A 19509-nucleotide genomic window follows, 5' to 3' on the forward strand; every position below is an offset into this window, starting at 1 on the left:
CAATCTGATGAAACCAAACAGCGGTATACACACAGGACACGCGGGTAAACAACTTTTTAACTCAGCTGGATTGAGATCTCGTCTCCACGTAGAGCGAACAAGACGTGACTCCATGTTTCACTAACATTTTGTCTTTTAGTTTAAGCTCCGAAAAACCACAAACGGCTACGTGCTGAACATCCCAGAGTTTGTTTTTGTGAGCAGAGACAGACGAATATGTTTCCCTAAGTGGACTCCAGCTCTCATAAATGTTTAATGGACGCTTTTCTATTCACAATAATTGAACCTTTTTTCCAGACTCCATGTGGTGTTATTTATAATCCACATAAGCCTAACACAGTACATGCTTGTGCTACATAATCTGTGTTTGTACAAGCAAGTGCACAGACAAAAGTTGCACGTGTAAATATAAGCTTCCACTTTAACAAGTCTCACTTTTAACGGCTGTATCCTGGTGTTAAATATCTGTTATGTGTTTGGCCTGGCTGTGACGACGGCTGGACATAAACATGCTATTCTTTCTGTACCTATAATTGTTCTATTAATAACGGCCATAACGTCTGCGTCTCGTTCTGCATGGAGGGGTGCAGCGGTATTTATTGTGTGCAAACGCGACCTGTTCCCAGCCGCCACACGTTGTTAATCTCCGGCTACGCCTCGGCCTCTCACAGCCTCATTGAGGTCGGACTCGTTTTAGCGCTTGGCAGTCAGAGGGCAGGCTGCCGCGCTGCCACCGGTGTCCCTCGTGGTCGAAGGCGCCGCAAGAAACCTGGGGGCCGCCACACCTTTCTGACAAGAGCTGAGAAGAATTACACAACCCTTGAAATACATGCATACATTCCTTTCTGGTGGCGCTCTTTGAGGGGAGAGCGCACACAGGGACCACCTGGAGGGGCAATTGATTCGATTTCGGACCTGAACTCGGCCTATAATGAAAGTTGGGACTCAAACTTGGCCCAAGATCTTTATTTCATCCCTAAAGCAGAGGGCAATTACTCTAATACTACTAATTTGTAAATTGCATGTACAGTCACTTTGTGACGTTTTATTGTAGTAGAAGTTATTTATCGTATTCTGTCTTCTAGTGCAATGTTTCCTAAACTTTTTCTCTTGGGATCCACTTTTTAAAAAATGACAAACCATCCCGATCAAATTCACAAAAGGCCTCATCTATAAATCTTGACAACATTTGTGTGTAAAAGAATGTCCCTGACTATTTTTACTGCCATTTCTGCCACACCTTATATCACCATGAATAGGAAAAACAGCCATTTAGCAGAGATATAGGGTTGATAAATCACAACTTTGTTTTATGCATGCGTTATTGAAAACATAAATACATGTTAAATACTTACTATATTATAAATGTATACTATAAATGAGACCAAATTAATTAATTTAGGAAAAGTTAAAAAGCTATCTTCTTCTGTTTGTTCTCATCAATTAAACAAACAGCATGAACTCTAGCCTTTCATATTAGATTCAATGTTATCAGTACAATTAACAGAAAAAGTTCCCTTATGACCAGTTTTGGTAAAAAAATTGTAATAAAATCCTCTATAAAGAGATACAATTCATCTCTAAACAACAACCTTGTTACCGGAAAAAAAAAAACCACTTAATTGCTACATTTCAAATGTTTAAAATCACTAAATTCATGGCAAACCATTTTTCTGTAATATCACAATATATAAATTGCACTTACAATGTAATGGTTAAGCTTTCGTTTTTACTTCTTTCTCCGTGTTTTCAGCTGTTTTGCTTCCACGTTTCAACCACATGTTGTCATTCAATATCGACGCTGGCTTTACAGTCATGCTGAACAAACAAAGTTATTGTGAACGTGATTGCATTGAAAATAGGAATATTGATCATAAAATGATGTTAATCAAACTTATATTTTCATTTTTTATTGAACTTCTTATAGTATAACTACTTTAAGAAATATGCATGACTGATGACTTACTTTTTTTTTTTTTTATCTTTGCAGTACTCCAAAGTACCTCTAGTGGTACTAGTACCCTCATTTGAGAAGCACTGCTCAAAATCAAACATATATCCCAACATATACAAATATCAACCATCAGCAGTGCAACACATGTACTTTTACATCATTAGTGGAAAAACTACAAGTAAGCTAGTAGTTTAAGATGTTTTTATATCACAGCTTTGGAGGAAATTTAAATTGGTTGTGTTTCTTTAGAGTAAATTTTCCCCTTTCCCCCCTGATTGTATTTGCCGTTGTTAATATATTGACCTCATTGTTGAGCTTGTTAGAAGACGTTTGCACTTTTATGACCCCTCAAACTTTTTCTTAATCCTCACATTTCCAAACAGCATTTTAGTTTAATAGGTTTGTGACCCAACAGGCATCGAGTGTAAATAAACAAACGTGTTTCTATTTAATGCAGAGTCAGCTCTATTGTAAGCACTCTCAGACCTCAATATCCACGATTAATTAGGGTGTTCACCCTAATTATCACACAGGGAGGAGTAATGAAACTCAGTGTTTTGGTAGATGACCAAGATGCTGAACTAAGCCCCACAAGAGTGAGTGGAAAGTATCGACTTTTACAGCATTTTTTGTTTTTAAGTATGTAGTTTTACCAAGAATCTTAATTTATTTCAGAATCCTCATTGCGTTGGTTTTCACTTTGAAACTGTGTATAATCCAATGCCTGTACCTGTAAGATAGGTAGAAGACTCTGACACCTGAATTGGCATCTTGCATCCTGTTTGTGCTCTTAAGCCAGTAAAACTTTTAATTGAGTTTAGGAAAAAGGTTGTGGTTTTGTCAAAATAAAAAATAAATCCTGCCCTAACCCTCCTGTGTTGACTTCTTTAGTTAATGAAAAACACAATCTTTCCCTGACTTCAACTAAGTGTGTTGAATTGCACAAAAAAACAACCATAAAAAATCATGTTGTAGTTACCAGAACTGTTGTGGATCAAGTCGACAGCTCTGGTTAGTGCTGCAAGAAAACTAATTAAATGTGTTGGCAGTGGAGTTTTGCTTATACTTTTAAAACAAAAATGAAATTGTTTTGTTAAAAAAATGCAGTGTTAGTCACTTGTTCATAACTGTATTTATGACGTGATGTGACATTGGAAAGTGAGTACAAATGATCAACAGTGTGCACGATTTCCTTTAGTTTTTTGTAGTAATTCTTATTTGCTATTACAGTCAAACCGGCAGCGAACATTCCTAAAATGTCAATGAAAATGAGTTACATAAGAAGACTCTTTCATGATAAATTAAAAGATCAATGAACGCAGCTTGTAGTAAATAGAATGCAATGATATGAATTTGAATAAAACACATGAAAAGGGAAAGCACAGAAGAATGATGGGGAGCAGAATGTGCATATGAATCGGCTGCTTACTTAATTGTTTGTTTAAAGGGGACATGTCATGCTCATTTTCATGTTCATCTCATGTTGTACTTTGGGTTTCTTCAAGAACATGTTTACATGCTGTAATGTTCAAAAAAAAACACTTAATTTTCTCATCGTATTGTAGAATTAGAAAGCTAGCTAGCCAACTGGTGGACAGCTTGCTAATTCCACCATGATTTATTGCTACACTTGTTACAGAAAATAAACAGCAGACTGGTGGCCAACGGCGGTGTTCACTTTGTAACACTTTACAGCCCAACTGACATGTGTTGTCACCATAGCAACTAACAAAACTCACCAGTTTATTTTGTATTGGTCAGATTACCTCGAAAAACAGTTAAATGTCCATTCTACTCCTATTCTATTTCTATGTTCCTGACAAAGTTGAACTTTATTTTCACTTCCTCCAGTCACTGTAAGATGTCGTTAATAAGTTGTGTGACATAATCTATGCTTAAAAGTGTATTTCCCCAAACACTTTCTTTGTCTTTAAATCGTTTAAACCATGTGTGCGTCATATGGTTCCCATGTGAGGAAGCCATTGAATCTAATCTGAGCTAACGTGACCTCACATGCGTTTTTAGTTTCTTGCTGACAAGCGATAAGTGAGGATCCGATCATCAGAGTCGAGATGTACCAGATCCTCGGTGGGGGGGAACGATCCGCAGAGCATCAGTTCCAAACAACACGTTTTGTTGTTTCCTCTGCTCACCAGCTGCTGCTTTCCCTCAGAGGATTCATTGGCAAAACAACAAAATAGAACATTCTCAGGTGCTTTACTGCTCTTGTTAGCTGTGTTGATTACAAGGTCTGAATAACGGACAATTACGGAAAAATGTGACTTCAGGAATGTTAGCCATATGTGATGTGCATGTGTCACAGAAAGAGGAGGGCAGGAGGTCAGTGTGCAGTGTTTTAATTCAGTCGTATATCACGAAGCATATTGTTTTCAAGACAGGTGAACAATAGTGGAAGAAACACTGTAAATGTTTGGTTTTCACAGGTATGCTATTCCAAGGTTTTTGGTTTTTTATGACAATGACTGGGAGGTTTTCCACGAAGCTAACCGCACACACAAACATCTAGTGGTAGAGTTCTGGTTTGCAGAAGGTGGGAAGAGAAAAAAGAAGACGAGTCGAGGCTCCAGGTTTCAGTCCTCAAGGAGGTTTTTGGTATCCGTTGATAGGACTCCCTGCCTGAGGACGGAAAAATAAACTGTAAGTGAAGATGACCAAAGACAATAAACTTGAAGTGTTAGCAAAAAGGGAAACCAGAGAGAAAAATGTTCCAGTAAGTGATGACATGTCAAAAGACAGCTAGATAGAAAAGTTAAAACTGTTTAATTTGGCTAAAAAGTGTATGTTTTTTAGATTTCTGGATTATTTAAGAACTGGGTTCTAACCAACAGAATACATGGAACAGTGTTGCATAATAAGGATACAAAATAAGGAAATTGTATTCCTTAAAAAAGACATAATCAGAGTACCAATACATATAGTAAAAATGGGGATTATGAGCAGGATAACAATTTTAAAATACTACATTACAACACAATACTACATTATCTCACAATGGACACTATTGTTAGTGAAAAAAATGCTTTCACTGGGTGAAAATGTTGACATTATTGAGTATATACATTTAAATGATCACAAAGCAGAATGGAACAAGCGTTTGCGACCTAAATGGACACAGTAGTTGCACAAGTCAGGGTTATCCTTTGCAGTTCTGGTGTAGAGGAATGTCTTTGCTCGAGATCTCGTTCCTGTAGGTTGACAGTTGAGCACCAAAATCACAAGTATAAGGTGATAAAATAATGTTTCAACTTTTCAACTAAGGTTTTGTTAGCTATGCGACTAAATCGCAGAGTAACATGATGAGGTCACAAATAGCAGTGAGCAGTGAAGTGACTGCAGGCTCTCTAGTACTTATTGTAGAATAACAATAATTTCAAAAATATTCACAAATCAGCTTTATTTATTATACTATTTAACTGAGGTGGCTTTTTCTATCTAATAATATTTTCTGTTCTCAGAAACACTTTAGTTGGAATAAAAGGAGTTCCCTCTTAAATCTTATGGATGACAGGCTCGGCTGTGATATGACACATTCTATGAACAAACTTGTAGAGTCAATCATCTCACCTCTATGTCTCCTGCAACTTGAGTAGATCATTTTTAGATTCTTAACCTCTCCTTATACAACATCTCTGTCAGACCTGGAATTAGTTTAGTAGCTCTTTTGATACATTGTTGATTGATTTTATTTATAGAGACACCAGACCATGTTAAAAAGAAGATTTATATAACGGTAGAAATTATTGCATTGCTTGAATTTTTAAGAGTTTGCCTGCAAGTGACCTATCAACCACTAGACCAATATCCTTTTCCTCTCCTACTTGCTGAACCACTCTGAATATTTTGAAGGTTTTCCAGTGTCTAAATCATAACATTGTCCTCGATTTAGTTTTAATAATCTCACCAACACCTACTAAGAACGATATTCATGTCAACACAACTATGAATCTACAGTTTATATAATTCACGTCAGAGCTGCTGATGTGTTTTATCACGTCTGTTTCCTCTATGTCTCCAGTGGTTCCTGCTCCTCCAGCTACATTTCCTCCCTCCATCTCTCTTAGCTCTGCTAAAAAAAAAAAAAAAAAAAAAAAGCACCCTCCATCATCTGCACTCAATCAGAATAATTATCTGAAGAAATGCAGCGCAGAGCCTGTGAGGGGGGAACGAAGCACAGAGGCTATTGGCAATTCACCTCCCCTCCAGTTGTTATTAGTCATCTCTCTGCTGCTTTGGAAGAGAGCGCCCGGACCGTTTTGGGAATAAGCCATGAGCCGCCGACAGACAGACAGAGGAAAAAAAAAGACCTGATGTGACTCCGGTGCCCAGAAAGTATCAGCCAACTCTTAAGGCCTTTGGCAGCACAGCGGCTCCTCTGGGGGATTGGCACACGAGTATCAGCCTTATGTTCTGTCTCTCAGGCTTCCTCTTATCCGCAGATTAAAAAAAAAAAAAAAAAGAAACACTGAGCTTGTCACTCTGCAGTATGTGGGATCTTTTTAAAAAATCCCCAAAAGCAGACAGCGAACACCTTTTTTGGGTTCTTGGCTATGAAAGTGTTTAAGGTCTGTCAGGATCTGTGAGCGCTTCCTGGAGGAGCTCTTTGTGGGACATTGTGGGGTTCCCTCTTGGATTGCAAAATAGCTCTTCAATCAAAAGTCTCTCTGACTTTTTTAAAAAGCAGACAAGACAGAAAACGTAAATCACTGATTAGACTCCAGTGCCCGTGAAGTATCGTTTTTATGAATGTTCTGGCAGTCCTACAAGTCCACGGGGGACTGGCAGTCGTCCTCAGATGAATATCTGTGTTTTGAATTTCTAATTTCTCCGCTGAGAATTGAACTTGACTCTGATCCAGGGGTTTAAAAAAGACTGAGCTGGTCACTTTTAAAGGTAGAGGATATTTTCTTAAAATCCAAAGGCTGCTTCAGAACTTCTGACATTGAATGACCCTCCAAGCTTGTTTACTTTTTTAGATTAGAAGCATATCATGAAATCAGGTATTAATTCTCGGGCATATTGAATTATTCGCCCATTGAACTCTTAATATCTTTAGCTTTGGCCATAATTTAAGTTAATGTAAGAAGAAGACATCACGACAAGGTCAAACATTCAGACACTTAAACCAGATTGACTAGTTTCCTTTTTTTGTGCAAAATCAAAGTGTTCATAATGCATGGGGAAACTTTTCTGAATGTTTGTTTTTCTTGTTTCTTGTGCAGATGTTGCTGCACTTATGATAGCCGTAATGGACTTGGTGAGTACAATACTGTTATATATCTATAAAGAACTAGCCAAATCTACATAAATAAGACCCAATATACGGGATGTAATTTTAAGGAACATCCTTTTTAAAGAAAATGTTAGATTGTAGATCAGTTTAAACTGGTTTTCACCCATTTTTATGCCCTCAAAAATGGTGCGTTGCAGTAGAGTAAGTAAGTTAAACCTATTGCAAAAATCAAAGATGATCAAATGTTATTAATGTTATTCAAACTACAGTGGAAAATATGTAAAACGTCATCACACTCCAGGAGCATTCTCTTTAAGGGTCTAATAATGACAAGGATTGGTTTACATTGTATTTACTTGAAATCCCAGTATCTTGTGCATCGATTTCAGAAATTCCGTGCTCAGAATGAGAACTGGGATGGTTCGGTCTACAAAACGATTGAGTGAATGAGATACTTTGAGTGTTCATTAGGCTCTTTTTTAAAGAACATTCTGCGGTCACCCACTTTTAAGAACCCTTTAAAAGACAAAAACAACAATGAGAGTCTGGTACCCATGAAGTTTAGAGCTCTGGCTGTATGACAACTCCTGTAGGGACTGGCAGTCACGCCCACGTTAATATTACTGTTTTATTTTTTTAATGTCTTCTATTTCAGTCCTCAGATCAGTTCTTGTCTTTGATCCAAAAGTGATTTAATACAAAAAAGGTTACTCTTAGAATAAAAGATTCATCTAATGGGTCTTGTAAGATACAAAGAGAGCAAGTGAGCAAAGGATGCTAACAAGTAATAATCTAGAACCCACCAACCTACCTCTCTGGAGGTTGTATCCAGAACCTTTCCACCTTCTAAGGGTGCTAACAAGTACCCACCAATGGGGTTCTATTAAGAACCCTTTTATATTCAAAGGCAAGGGTTTCATCTAGAACCCAACCACGGGGATCTCTGGATGTTCTATCAAGAACCTTTCCACCTTCTAAGGGTGCTAACAAGTACCCACCAATGGGGTTCTACCAAGATCCCTTGTATATTCCAAGGATATAATCTAGAACCCACCAACCTACCTCTCTGGAGGTTGTATCCAGAACCTTTCCACCTTCTAAGGGTGCTAACAAGTACCCACCAATGGGGTTCTACTGCGAACCCTTTTATATTTCAAGGCAGGGGTTTCGTCCAAAACCCAACCACGAGGTTCTATCCAGAACCTTTCTACCTTCTCAGGGTGCAAACAATAACCCACCCAATGACATTTTCTGGGGTTGTTTAGGCAGAGAGGATCTTTTTTTACCATCTTGCTTTCAACGATCTTTGAACTCTTTCTTCCAAAAGGATTCTGTAGATGAAATGGTTCTTTATAGAAACCTTAGTCTTACAAAGAACCCTTCTTTCGAAAAAAGTTCTTCAGAAGCAAATGGTTCTGGGTCAAACCTCAGCCCTTCAGGAAGAGCCCCTTTGTATCCTCTTTTCTCAGAAGACAGAAACTGAACCACCCCAGCTCAAGAGGTACTTCTAATTTCTGGAAGAACTGACAGAACAGCATCTCCTCTGGGGTTTGGCAACGATACTCAGATGAATATTAGCCCTCCCTAATAAATATCTTATATTTCACCCCTGAGGTTTCTACATGTCTCCCACACAAAGACTTCAAAACACCGAATCGTTGCACTCAGACATGTGCAGGGACCTTGCAGAACAGTTCTTTAACACATTGTAAAGAGTTTGTGAACGGTCCTTTTGCAATTTTTTGCCGTGCAGCATATGACCATTAAGAAGTAGAAAAACTAAAGTGGTACCTGGTTGAAGAGCTCCGCATACAGCATGTTTGACTTCTCCACCTGAGACTCCAGGTCAGCCACCTCATCTGCATCCCACGATGTTCTACTGCTACGAAAGAAAGGCATGTAGGAGTTGTCCACAGTGGAAAATGTATAAAAATGATGGGATTTCTTTGTAATGCCAGTGGGAGTCCTTTTAAAACACTCCAGAGCTGAACTCTGGCTACAGATGTGCAGCTTCATCGTAGTGATAAGTTTACTGTATGCTGCTCTCATCCATCTGTCTGTCCACATCCTTACCTGTCACGGTGTTTAGTGTCCTGCAGGGGACAGAGGACGCTCTGTGTGGGGCCGTCTTCATGTAAACTCTTCTTCAGCTTCTCGGCCTTCTTTTTCAACGTGATGACCTGTCCCAGCAGAGCGTCTCTCTCCTCCATCAGGCCGTCTTTGAATCTGAGGAAATAGATTTGTTTATGCACAGAGACCAGTAGTGGGTGATTCTGCATGTCCTCATTTAAGTACACTCAGCTGTTCTTCATATCCAATGTAGAAAATACAGGAAGTGAGCGTCTAGTTAAACTTAATAAAGTAATATGAGTCCTGGCTACATGTGGAGGTCATTGGCGGGGGATGGTTTCCAGAGATTAACATCCTTTATTAATAGGAAGCGGGGCTCAAAGGACTCTATTATGTTTTCTACGTTCTGTAGATAAATGCAACATTAATTATCAATCAATCCTTGTAAAAATAAATGAATAATGTCAAAATAATAGTATAACTGGAAAGAAAGTTGCTTTCTTGCTGAGAGTCTGTACCATAAATATGTATCAACAGCCAGTAGCTGCTTAGCTTAGCTCATCTAAGATTAGCTAAACTTGGTATACAGCATGGAAGGGTGAAACAGCTAGCCTGGCACCAGCTGAAGTAAAAAAAAAACACCCTCAACATCTCTAAGATAACAGAAACATAGATACATAAAGAGCTTTAAAGGTGTTGGTTGACATATTTTGTAACTTATACTGGATAGCTGACTCGAACTGCTTCAAGTCTTAATGCTAAACTAAACTAATCCAACATATCAAGTCCAGCAACTTCCGTCTTCACATAAAGCTTGGTTAGGTTTTGGCAATAAAACGACTTAGTCAGGTTTAGGAAAAGAGTGTGGTTTGGGTTAAAACAACTACATAAGTGGCGTAACATAAGTACAGAGGTTACTTAACAGTAAATCAATGTTGACTTATTGTTTCACACCGGAAACGAACAGCGGTCTCCTGGGTCAAAGACCATTTTTTGATTGACCCATCCACCTCCACTCCCACCAACCCTGTGTGGGTTTTTCTGGTCGTAATACTTCCTGTTTCATGATTACGTGAATTACATATGATTTGATTTCATGGGATACCTGAATTACAGTGCGTTCATCCTTGTAGGTATAGCTTCGAATGCTGTATGACAACAGCCTGGTTAAACACATTCTGGCTGGAGCTCGATGAATCGACTAGTTATATCTCATTTGTTTAATCTATAAAAACGTTCTTATTAGTGATTTGAGTCACTGTGAGGAAACCAAGAAAACTAATAACCGGCTTCCCCAAAATGTTGGACTATTCCTTTAAAATTATCATTGCTATGTGCGACAATACCTGATAATACCTTTGTCCACATCAAGCCGGGGAGAAGAGGACAAACAAAACAGACAGTTAACAGCGTGTTTATGTTGTTTTAAGTAGTTTTTTGCATCAGATGCTGAGTGTGATTGTAGATGTTCATGGAGAAAACACCCACCTCTTGACACAACACATCCAGTAGCGCTGCTGCTGACAGAGCCACTCAAACTGCTCTGCTGTCCCCTGCAGCTTCCTCAGACTCCCGTAGTTCTCCTGCTGCAGCTCCCTCACCTCAAAGACAACACAGCATCACTTTATGTTTTCAACCAGGATGTGATTAAGACAATAAGAAAGCAGGATATAAGGACTGGCCTATGATAAAGGCCTTGATCAGGAAAAGAAAAAGAGACTCTTGAACTCGGTGCTGTCATCTGGAAAGATGAGCAAACCCAACAGGGTCGGACTTAATCTCCGACTCCCAAAGCTTTCACAATAATTCACAGACTTTATCCTCCGCAAATAAATGTTCTCATTAAGTTTCTCACTGACAGGGCGGTCTGTTGTTTCGTTCTGTTGCTTCTCGCAGGAGAGATAGTCGTGGAGCTGGATTATCTGCCTGTTTGATGGACTGGTTGAAACAGAGGCCAGGAAGGGAGTGAGCCTTTGAGGCCAAGGGTAAAAAACAGTGTGTAGGAATGTTTCACTAATGCCCAGACTCTTCACACATTAATATAAACCTAATGCCAGAAAAAAGAAAATCTGAATTAGTTTGCTCTCTGGGGTGGTTGTAGTTTTTCAAATATGGTCACAGAACATAAATTTTAACATTGAGGTTTTATTTTTCATGAAATTGATTATTTTAAATGCAGTAGCAGACGTGTTACTTTCTGTTTATAACTGGCATGCTGACACGTTGACCTCAACCGACCCGAGAACGGTGTTAACCCGTTACTTCTGATTGGAGGGGCTGGTAACAGGATGTTAATTTGCGCTGCACTTTTACTGGAGGAGTTGGCTGCAAGCTTGACAACAAGAAATACCCCACGTTCATTATAAAACCATTAAAAGCCCATTATTTATCTATTTATGCACAAACAGAAAGGACCCAAGCAGTAGTGAACAAAGTGTCCAATCCTGACATCTGCTGGACAAAAGTCACATTACAGCCATTTACTTTTATTTTGTTTTGTTAGCTGACCTTTGGTGAGTTTGTTCCTTTTTGTTTTATTTGATATACTCAATGCAGTGTGTATTTGAACAACAAAGGAGATAGATTTTTTGTCATGTTGTGATGGAAATTAAAAAATGTTCTAGCCCTCAAACAGTTTACATTAGCAATTATTTTCTTATAGTCACTAGAAAAAGTAGTTATTAGTATTAGTTTTGTGCTTTCTGTATCAACATTGTTAGTCTATAAGTGAACTGATATAAATTTACTTTTAAACAAACTTTCTTCTTTATATTTACAACACTTAAAGATAGCGATAAGTGATTTATTTAGGTGTGAAGGGAATAGTTGACTCAAATTGTCAATAGAGCTCAAACAATTAGAATACAGTTTATGGGAAACAATTTTAGTGTTGATTCATTGTTTTAAATATTTCCCCAAAAAAGATCCTGTTTCCAGCTTCTGAAATGTAAACATTTGTAGGTTTTCTCAGGTTTTTTTAATAGTAGAATTTTATAACTTTTGGTTTTGACTGTTCTGGTCAGTAAATATGTCAATTTGACAGCTTTGGGAAAAAGTGACGACCCTTTTTTCACAAAGGATTAGTTGAGTCGTCAAGTAAATACTCAGCAGATGAGTTGATAGTGAAAATCGATAGCTGCAACTCTAATTGTGTACATCAAAAAATGCTTTGCTTTTGAATTTAGGGATATTTCATACTGCAGGAAATGTTTAAGAAGTTTCTTTGGAGGTTAAGATTCTTTCTTTGCTTTAGATCTGTCATCACATTCACAGAAAACCTTGATATTGCTTTTGATTAGTGGAGCTGTACTTTAGAGCTACACTCGCTCATACAGGTAGAGCTGTGAGAACTGACTTGCTACCCAAAGACACAAAACGTATTGGAGATGCATTTGTTTCTGTATGTTTCTGTTCCCTTTACCTTCTTCTGATGAGCCGAGCGTAAATCCTTCAGCTTCTCTGTCAGTGTTTGGTTGGTGTCTTGTAGCTCCTCCAGCTCTGCTGTCTTCCTGTTGGTGACAAATCAAAAAATACTTTTATCTCATCTGTGTTGACTCTAAACACTTAACATGCAGCAGGTTTAATATTTCTGACCTTTAATTTACTTTTAATGGTGATTTTTACAATTTGGCATTCTGGCACAGGAACAAGAAACTCCATCCCACTGATCTCTTACATTAATAAACAAAAACTAACCAGCAAAATGATGCATTAATACCATTTGACAGCAGATTGTGTTCACACAATAACACCACAGTATAATAATTACAAAAATACCCTTCTATATACTATCATTTGGACAATAAAGCTTTGTATGACTTTACTCTAATGTTAACAGTCCTTGGAAAAACATACGGAAAGGAGGAATAAGTAGCATGGAGACTTTTAATTTGAAGGGTTTAAAGTTAAAGTTTAGTGTAAATATAAAATATGACTGTTTGTTGCTCGGATTGCTTTCAAAATAAAATAATGTTGCTTGTATTTTGGTATTTTTCCAGGGTTTTTTTCCACAGATTTGTTAGTTCATCTGGACTACTACTCTCAACCCTCCATGCTCCTTGAGACTCTATCGATGCATTCAATGTTAGAGGAAAAGGCAAAAAAAGATTTCTTTCATCTTCTTGTCTTGTTGCCAGGAATCATAACGTGATAACGTATTCTGACAAGAAAGCCAACTCTCCCCGGGGATTCTAAAGTCAGCAGATTTAGGCGCCGCTGAATTTCTGCTGACTTCAAAATCGCAGGTTTGAACTCGATGTTTTCATTCAGTCTTGAGACGACAGTTTGAGATGAAGCTCTTCTCTGTGGGTTTGCAGAGCAGCTGGTGACGGCTTCACTTGGCTTCAGTTTGCTTGAGATGGTATTCAAACATTATTTTTAATTAATTCAAAATGTTTATTTTCTCAGTCTGCGGTCTTATCAGGGTTAATGTTTGTTTTTATATGTTTTTTTGGTTTCAACAGCTGGTTGGAACATGGAGGAATGTGTTTTAAATCCAACCAACGATTCAACATGGTTTAGGAAAACAAGGCGGTTACCACAACCGTTTTATCAGGTATTTCCTCCACAACTCAGAGTTAACAGGTCTGAAGCACAGTAAAGGATTGTTCTCAACCTTTATCTGAAAACATGTGCATATTCATATGAGTAAACCACCATTGATGCCATATCATTTGATACACAGCAATTAATCAGTTCATTATTTTATTATTTCATCAATAAAATCAGAAAAAGTGAAATATGGGCCTACCTATGCAGCTCCACCTGCAGGCTCTCCGTCAGCGCGGCTCTGCGCCGGGTCTCACCGTGCAGCTCCGTCTGGAGGCTCTCTGCCACCACAGCCCTGCGTTGGGCCTCGGCGTGCAGCTCCTCCACCAGGCCCTCCAGCTGCACCTCAGAGCTCTGCAGGCACAGCAGCTCTGAGCCAACCTGACGCAGCAGCTCGCCGTCACGGGAGCTCGCCTCCGCCAGCAGGACCACACGCTGCTGCAGCAGGTCCACCAGGTCCTGCAGGGGAGACACATGGATATACTGACACATTCACACACACGCATGTGCAGGAGACAACATGACGGCAATCTATACCCACTTATGTACATCTTTTTAAACAATCAAATGATGTTTTATGGCTTTTATTGCTCCATTTCACTACTTCTAACTATAGTTTTCTTTTTTCTGGCTGCTGAATTCTGACTTCGTTCATGAAGGTCAAAATAAAAACATAAATGGCACATATTAATCATGCATTTTAATCTTATTCACTACTTCCTGACCTCTTCAAATCTCCCTGATTGTAGGATTATCATCTTGCACAGACTGCACAATTGATATCAAACACACCTATAGGTCAAAGAGTTTGAGACAAGCCCAAACCTGACTTTATATCTAATCTTTCTTGGGAAAGTGAGTGAGTCACGCTCTCCATGCAAATCTTACAAATACCATCAAGGTTTCTAAAAGAGCTGCTCATTTGTTACTGTGAAGCAAAGATAAATCTTAGGGGTCCAAATGTAATTACTGGGACATGAAAGAACAAGAGAAAAACGAAAAATGTGCATAAATTACATAAGATTGATAACATTTTCTTCTGAGTTTCGTCTAGTCTTTGCTTTATTCCTTGTCAGAGAAAATAATAAATTCTCTCTTGTTCAACTTTTGTTGACAAGGAGCCAAAAACCCAGAAAAAAGCCCCAAAAAAGGGTTGGTAACCACTGCCAAAGCTCCTGCATTTACAGTATGTTAACACTGGCACTTACTGGTGGAATAATACCAGTGTAATTTTCAGTAATTGCAGCATAGGTGGCCGGTTGGTATGGTCATGGCTGTGTGCACTTAAATTATGGGATTGTAATGAGGTTAAACGCAACAAGATTAAATTACACAAATACAAAAAATAAAAAGCTAATGGCCCTCAGGTAAGTATTTCCTAACCAGACTCTAATTGTTACACCAACGTTTGAGGTTAGAATTGAGCTGACTGGTGTGATTTGGTGAAAGGAGGCGCTCATAGTGACAAATTATCAGCTTACTGCAGCTCTGCAGAGGTTTTTTAGCTTTTTTGATAATTGTTTTTGGTTTTACGGCACATTTACCGTGTGGTTCGTTCCCAGAAGAAGCATGAAGCTTTTCCAGAGAAACAAAGCCCTAATAAATCCACTGTACACTGCATATAAAGCACCAAACACCAGACTGCTGAAGGTGAAAAGTGCAACATTAGCAGCAAAAAAAACAAGTACCTGGTAACAAAAAAACACAATTTCATCTAAGGATACTGTAGAAAAAATTACCATAAAGATTACTTCAGGATGTTGTAAGGGAAAACCCTTTGCCTTTTGCCCTTAGCTACTTAATCATTTCTTCATAAGCTGCTAGAATGCTCCTTAGTAACCATTTTCATCCAAACATTTTAAAGGACCCGTGCCATGTCTCTTAAAAGTGAAATTATTTGTGGAACAAAAGACAGTGACTGAATATATGGTGATGAAGAGGAGGAGAAAATACCAAGATGCATTTTTGGAACAGGGAAACTAGAACCATCAGTCTATTTTCAAAATCTCTCTTATATTATTCATAAAATAATTATATTACAAATTATATATATCCTATTCTATGAGATTTACGGAGTGGTGGAGACCAAAATGCAGCAAATAGGAAAGGGGAAATTGGAATTAAAAATGCATCAAGTTCTCAAAAGAAAAATCTAATGTTGGTCACTACATGCTAAACATCACCTAATATTGGTACATTTAGCAGATTTGTGTTGCTGGAGTTGGTGGAAACCAAAAATAGAGCTAAAAGGAGAGTGAATATTGGACTTACATTAATCAAATGGCCAGAAACAAAATTTTGAATTATTTTTTATTATTATTTTATGCTGCATTATTTGATTATTTGGGGCTTTTGTCCATATGTCTTTTTTTCTAATACAGCATGAGATTAATTTAGACATCTCTCGGACCAGACAACGCCAGACTAGCGACCTGTTAAGTACAAGGCAGCCCGGCCTTAAAGCATACTCTGCTTTATGGTCTATTTGACTGTAAATGGGACCATCATTTACAAAAGCAGAAGCTAAAAATAATCACTTAATACAGAATGAAATAAAGAAAAATGTGTTTTGAAGTTGGGTTTCTGGCCACCTGATGAATATCATTTTTACAGTCTCTCTACTATTAGCTCTATTTTTGGTCTCCACCAACTCGATCAACTATGTTTACAATCTTGTTGCTTACTGTGTCGATCTGCTGTTTGGTGCTGTTTTTTGGAGCGTTTTCACTAAAAACAGCAGCTTGTTGAGTCTGAAAACATAAGAGCTGTGAGAGCTCTCATCACCGAAACAGTTAGGTTGATGTAAAAGATGCTAAAATGCTCTTTAGAGTTGGGTGATAAATAACAGTGGGACTACAAGTGCCTTTTGTCATACACACAGTGATTAAATCCATTGTTGATGTATACATATTGATTATAGCAGCATCAAGACGGCCTCTTATATAACTGCAAAGACCAACTAATGAGATTATTTCTTTCTTTGTCAGACATCTGCTCACCTGCTGCTGGTGGATTTTGCCGATGAGCTGCTCCTCTCTCACCCTGAGCTCCATGTTCATCTGCTCCTGGTGGAGGAGTCGAGCTGTCACAGCTTCCAGATCATTCTGCAGCTTCCTCTCCCGGTCTCTGGACACCAGAAACTCCCTGTCAAGCACCGCTGCAGCCACAAACAACAGACCCAGAGTCAGGTTTGGACTGCTAAAACCACAGCTGGTGGGCGATTTTCATTAAAACAGAATATCTGCTGAATGTGTGCCAGTTGGACGCCTTCTCATGAAGGGTGGTGATAAAGTATGTTTTTTACTGCTCGCAGCATAAAATAACCGTAATTTTTAAAACCATAACAAATGTAGGGTTGTATGTCAGCTGCTGACACTTCTGGCATTGAAACACTTTCCTATTCTTCTCACCTCATCACTGCTCTTGTGTGTCCTTAATTCTTTTCACACACGTTTTTCTTGGATCTCAACTCTGTGTTCGTCCTCATCTCTCACATTATTGTCCACATCATGTACATAGTGTAGATAGAGTCTATCATTGGATTTCTTATTGTCTATTAACATTAGCGTTTTTATTTTCTTTCTCTGTCCTCATCTCACCTCATTTCATTTTAATTCTCTTTTTGTGGGGCTCACAAGCCAACCATTGACTGTTTTTTTAAGAAGTCACCGTGACCTCACTCATAAGTTTGTGGACTGCCGTTTTGAAGTCTCAACTTTGGACTTTTGGCCGTCGCCATTTTGTTTTTTTGCAACCAGAAGTTACACGAGAGGCTGGAGCTAAGTACAACTGATGAATAAGATCAGTAACAATTTTAGGCGACTTAAAATGTTACAATTAACTTTCATGAGCTGAAAACTGTTGTAAGACCAAAAGCAGGGACAACTCCAAGACTGGACAATGATGGATACCTGTCAATCACAAGGTAGTCCCGCCCTAAAGCATCCCTGCTTTATGGTCTGTTTGACTCTAAATGGAGCATCATTTACTAAATGAACATCATGCTGTATTGAAGAAGACTTGAAACTAGAGATTGAGACCATAAACTCATGTTTACAATGTTTACTGAGGGAATAAATCAAGAGAGAAGTAGAGTCATTTTCTCATAGACTTCTATACAACCAGAGGAGTCGCCCCCTGGTGGACATTGTAAGGCACTTCTGCTGGTGGCCAACATTACTGTCTTTAAGAGGCTGTAGCTGTCTCACTCTTAAAGCTAGAGTGATAATATTGGTATTACATGGAACTAGACGACCTAAGGCATGCATTGGTAGCAGCCATGTCATATGTTGTCATGGACCCCACTACAAATTTTGGCAAAGGAAAAACTGGCATGACCATATTCACAGGGGTCCCAATGATATCTCATCTGAAGATATCTAAATGAAAATAGTTTTATTGGGACCAAGGTGTCTCCCGTTGACATGAATGCCCACTTTAATATGTTTTGATGCACTTTGGGTGAAAAACCATGCCGTTTGTCTGCATACTGCGGTCCCTAAAACAATTGGAGGGATTTTTGATTATTTTAATTATTTCTAGAGTGGTTAAAAATTGTTACATTTAGCTCCAATTTAAAAGACATAATAGAGCATTGGGTGGTCATAATATACCTCCATCAAAATGTTCTAAGCCCTTTTACACTTTCACGATTTGTTTTAATCAATTAATGAATTATAAAAAAAATATTTTGGATCCATGACAGGAAGAACTTGTTGCACAATGCCGAGCTGCACCTCAAATGAATCTACCGGTGCCTCATTACAGAAAGGTCCTAACCCTTACATCCATCTAATCTTAGTTTAGGATGACATTCAGGATTTTTGGTATTACAGAAACCTGTCCAAACTGCATTTAAGAAAAAAAAACTCCTTTTGGCTATTACACAACAGTTCTAACTTAAGTTATGAATCCTAAATTACAAAGGCATAAACCCTATGAATAATTCAAAATAACTGACAAAAATTGCAGCAGCTTTGTTGTTGATCTGAACTTCAATGACAATGAAGATGGGGAACAACATGAACATCGAAATATCATGATTGAAAGGCTTCTAAAACCGTATGATGATGCTTCAAATTTACTGGACCATGTTTTAATGGGTATATAGATCGACTGCAAAGACAATTAATCAATTTTAAAAACATGATAAGTGCCTCCGACTCCGTAGCTGAAATTAAACGTAAAGATAGGACAACCAGTTGGATATTTTTCTGTGATGAGGCCCCAGGTTTCCAGTTTTCAAATGATGTATCATGCTTATCTGTGACATTTACTGTTGACCTAATCTGAGTTCTTCCTCCAGTGAAGTTATACTGTCTTGTTGTCACTGTGCTGTGTTGTAATTGTTTCTCTTGCTCATTAATCCTGACGATATCAAAGCAGTAAGTAGAACCAGTGATACACTTTTACAGCCCATGAGGCACACTTTCACTTTGTGACCTTTGAAGTTATATTATCTACTCAGAGAATGTGTGGCGGGAATTCACATGTTAATCTTACTCCAGCATGCAGCATGGATCTCTGTTTGTCAGATATGATCTGGTTTTCTGTACATTTAAGGCATAAAACTAAATACCTTCAGAGATCTAAATAGGAGTACTTGTAATTATTTAGATACCACAGTACTATGTGTGTTAAATAACACTTTACATGACATATTCTGCCACTTTTTTTATTATAGAAT

At 38.3% G+C, this 19509-nt stretch overlaps 1 protein-coding gene across 1 annotated transcript; it reads right to left on the bottom strand.

Moving 5' to 3' along the window:
• Positions 1–673: 673 nt before the first annotated feature.
• On the bottom strand, positions 674–11489 carry LOC129089779 (uncharacterized). Its single transcript, XM_054597144.1, has 6 exons — positions 11470–11489; positions 11135–11246; positions 10764–10876; positions 9279–9431; positions 8997–9087; positions 674–799 (listed from the first exon to the last, which is right to left on the bottom strand). Exons 1-6 carry the CDS (start codon positions 11487–11489, stop codon positions 674–676), a joined length of 615 nt encoding a protein of 204 aa, XP_054453119.1.
• Positions 11490–19509: the final 8020 nt, after the last annotated feature.

Source organism: Anoplopoma fimbria, chromosome 4 (genome assembly GCF_027596085.1).
Source record: "Anoplopoma fimbria isolate UVic2021 breed Golden Eagle Sablefish chromosome 4, Afim_UVic_2022, whole genome shotgun sequence".
Classification (NCBI taxonomy): domain Eukaryota; kingdom Metazoa; phylum Chordata; class Actinopteri; order Perciformes; family Anoplopomatidae; genus Anoplopoma; species Anoplopoma fimbria.

Bases quoted from the DNA above. Each gene is read 5' to 3' on its own strand.
- LOC129089779 (XM_054597144.1), bottom strand. From the start codon at position 11,489: ATGCCAGTTATAAACAGAAA. The intron at 11,247-11,469 runs GTAACACGTCTG...TTGGCCTCAAAG, and splicing joins ATGCCAGTTATAAACAGAAA to GCTCACTCCCTTCCTGGCCT. The intron at 9,432-10,763 runs GTGGGTGTTTTC...CTATTTCCTCAG, and splicing joins TGGATGTGTTGTGTCAAGAG to ATTCAAAGACGGCCTGATGG.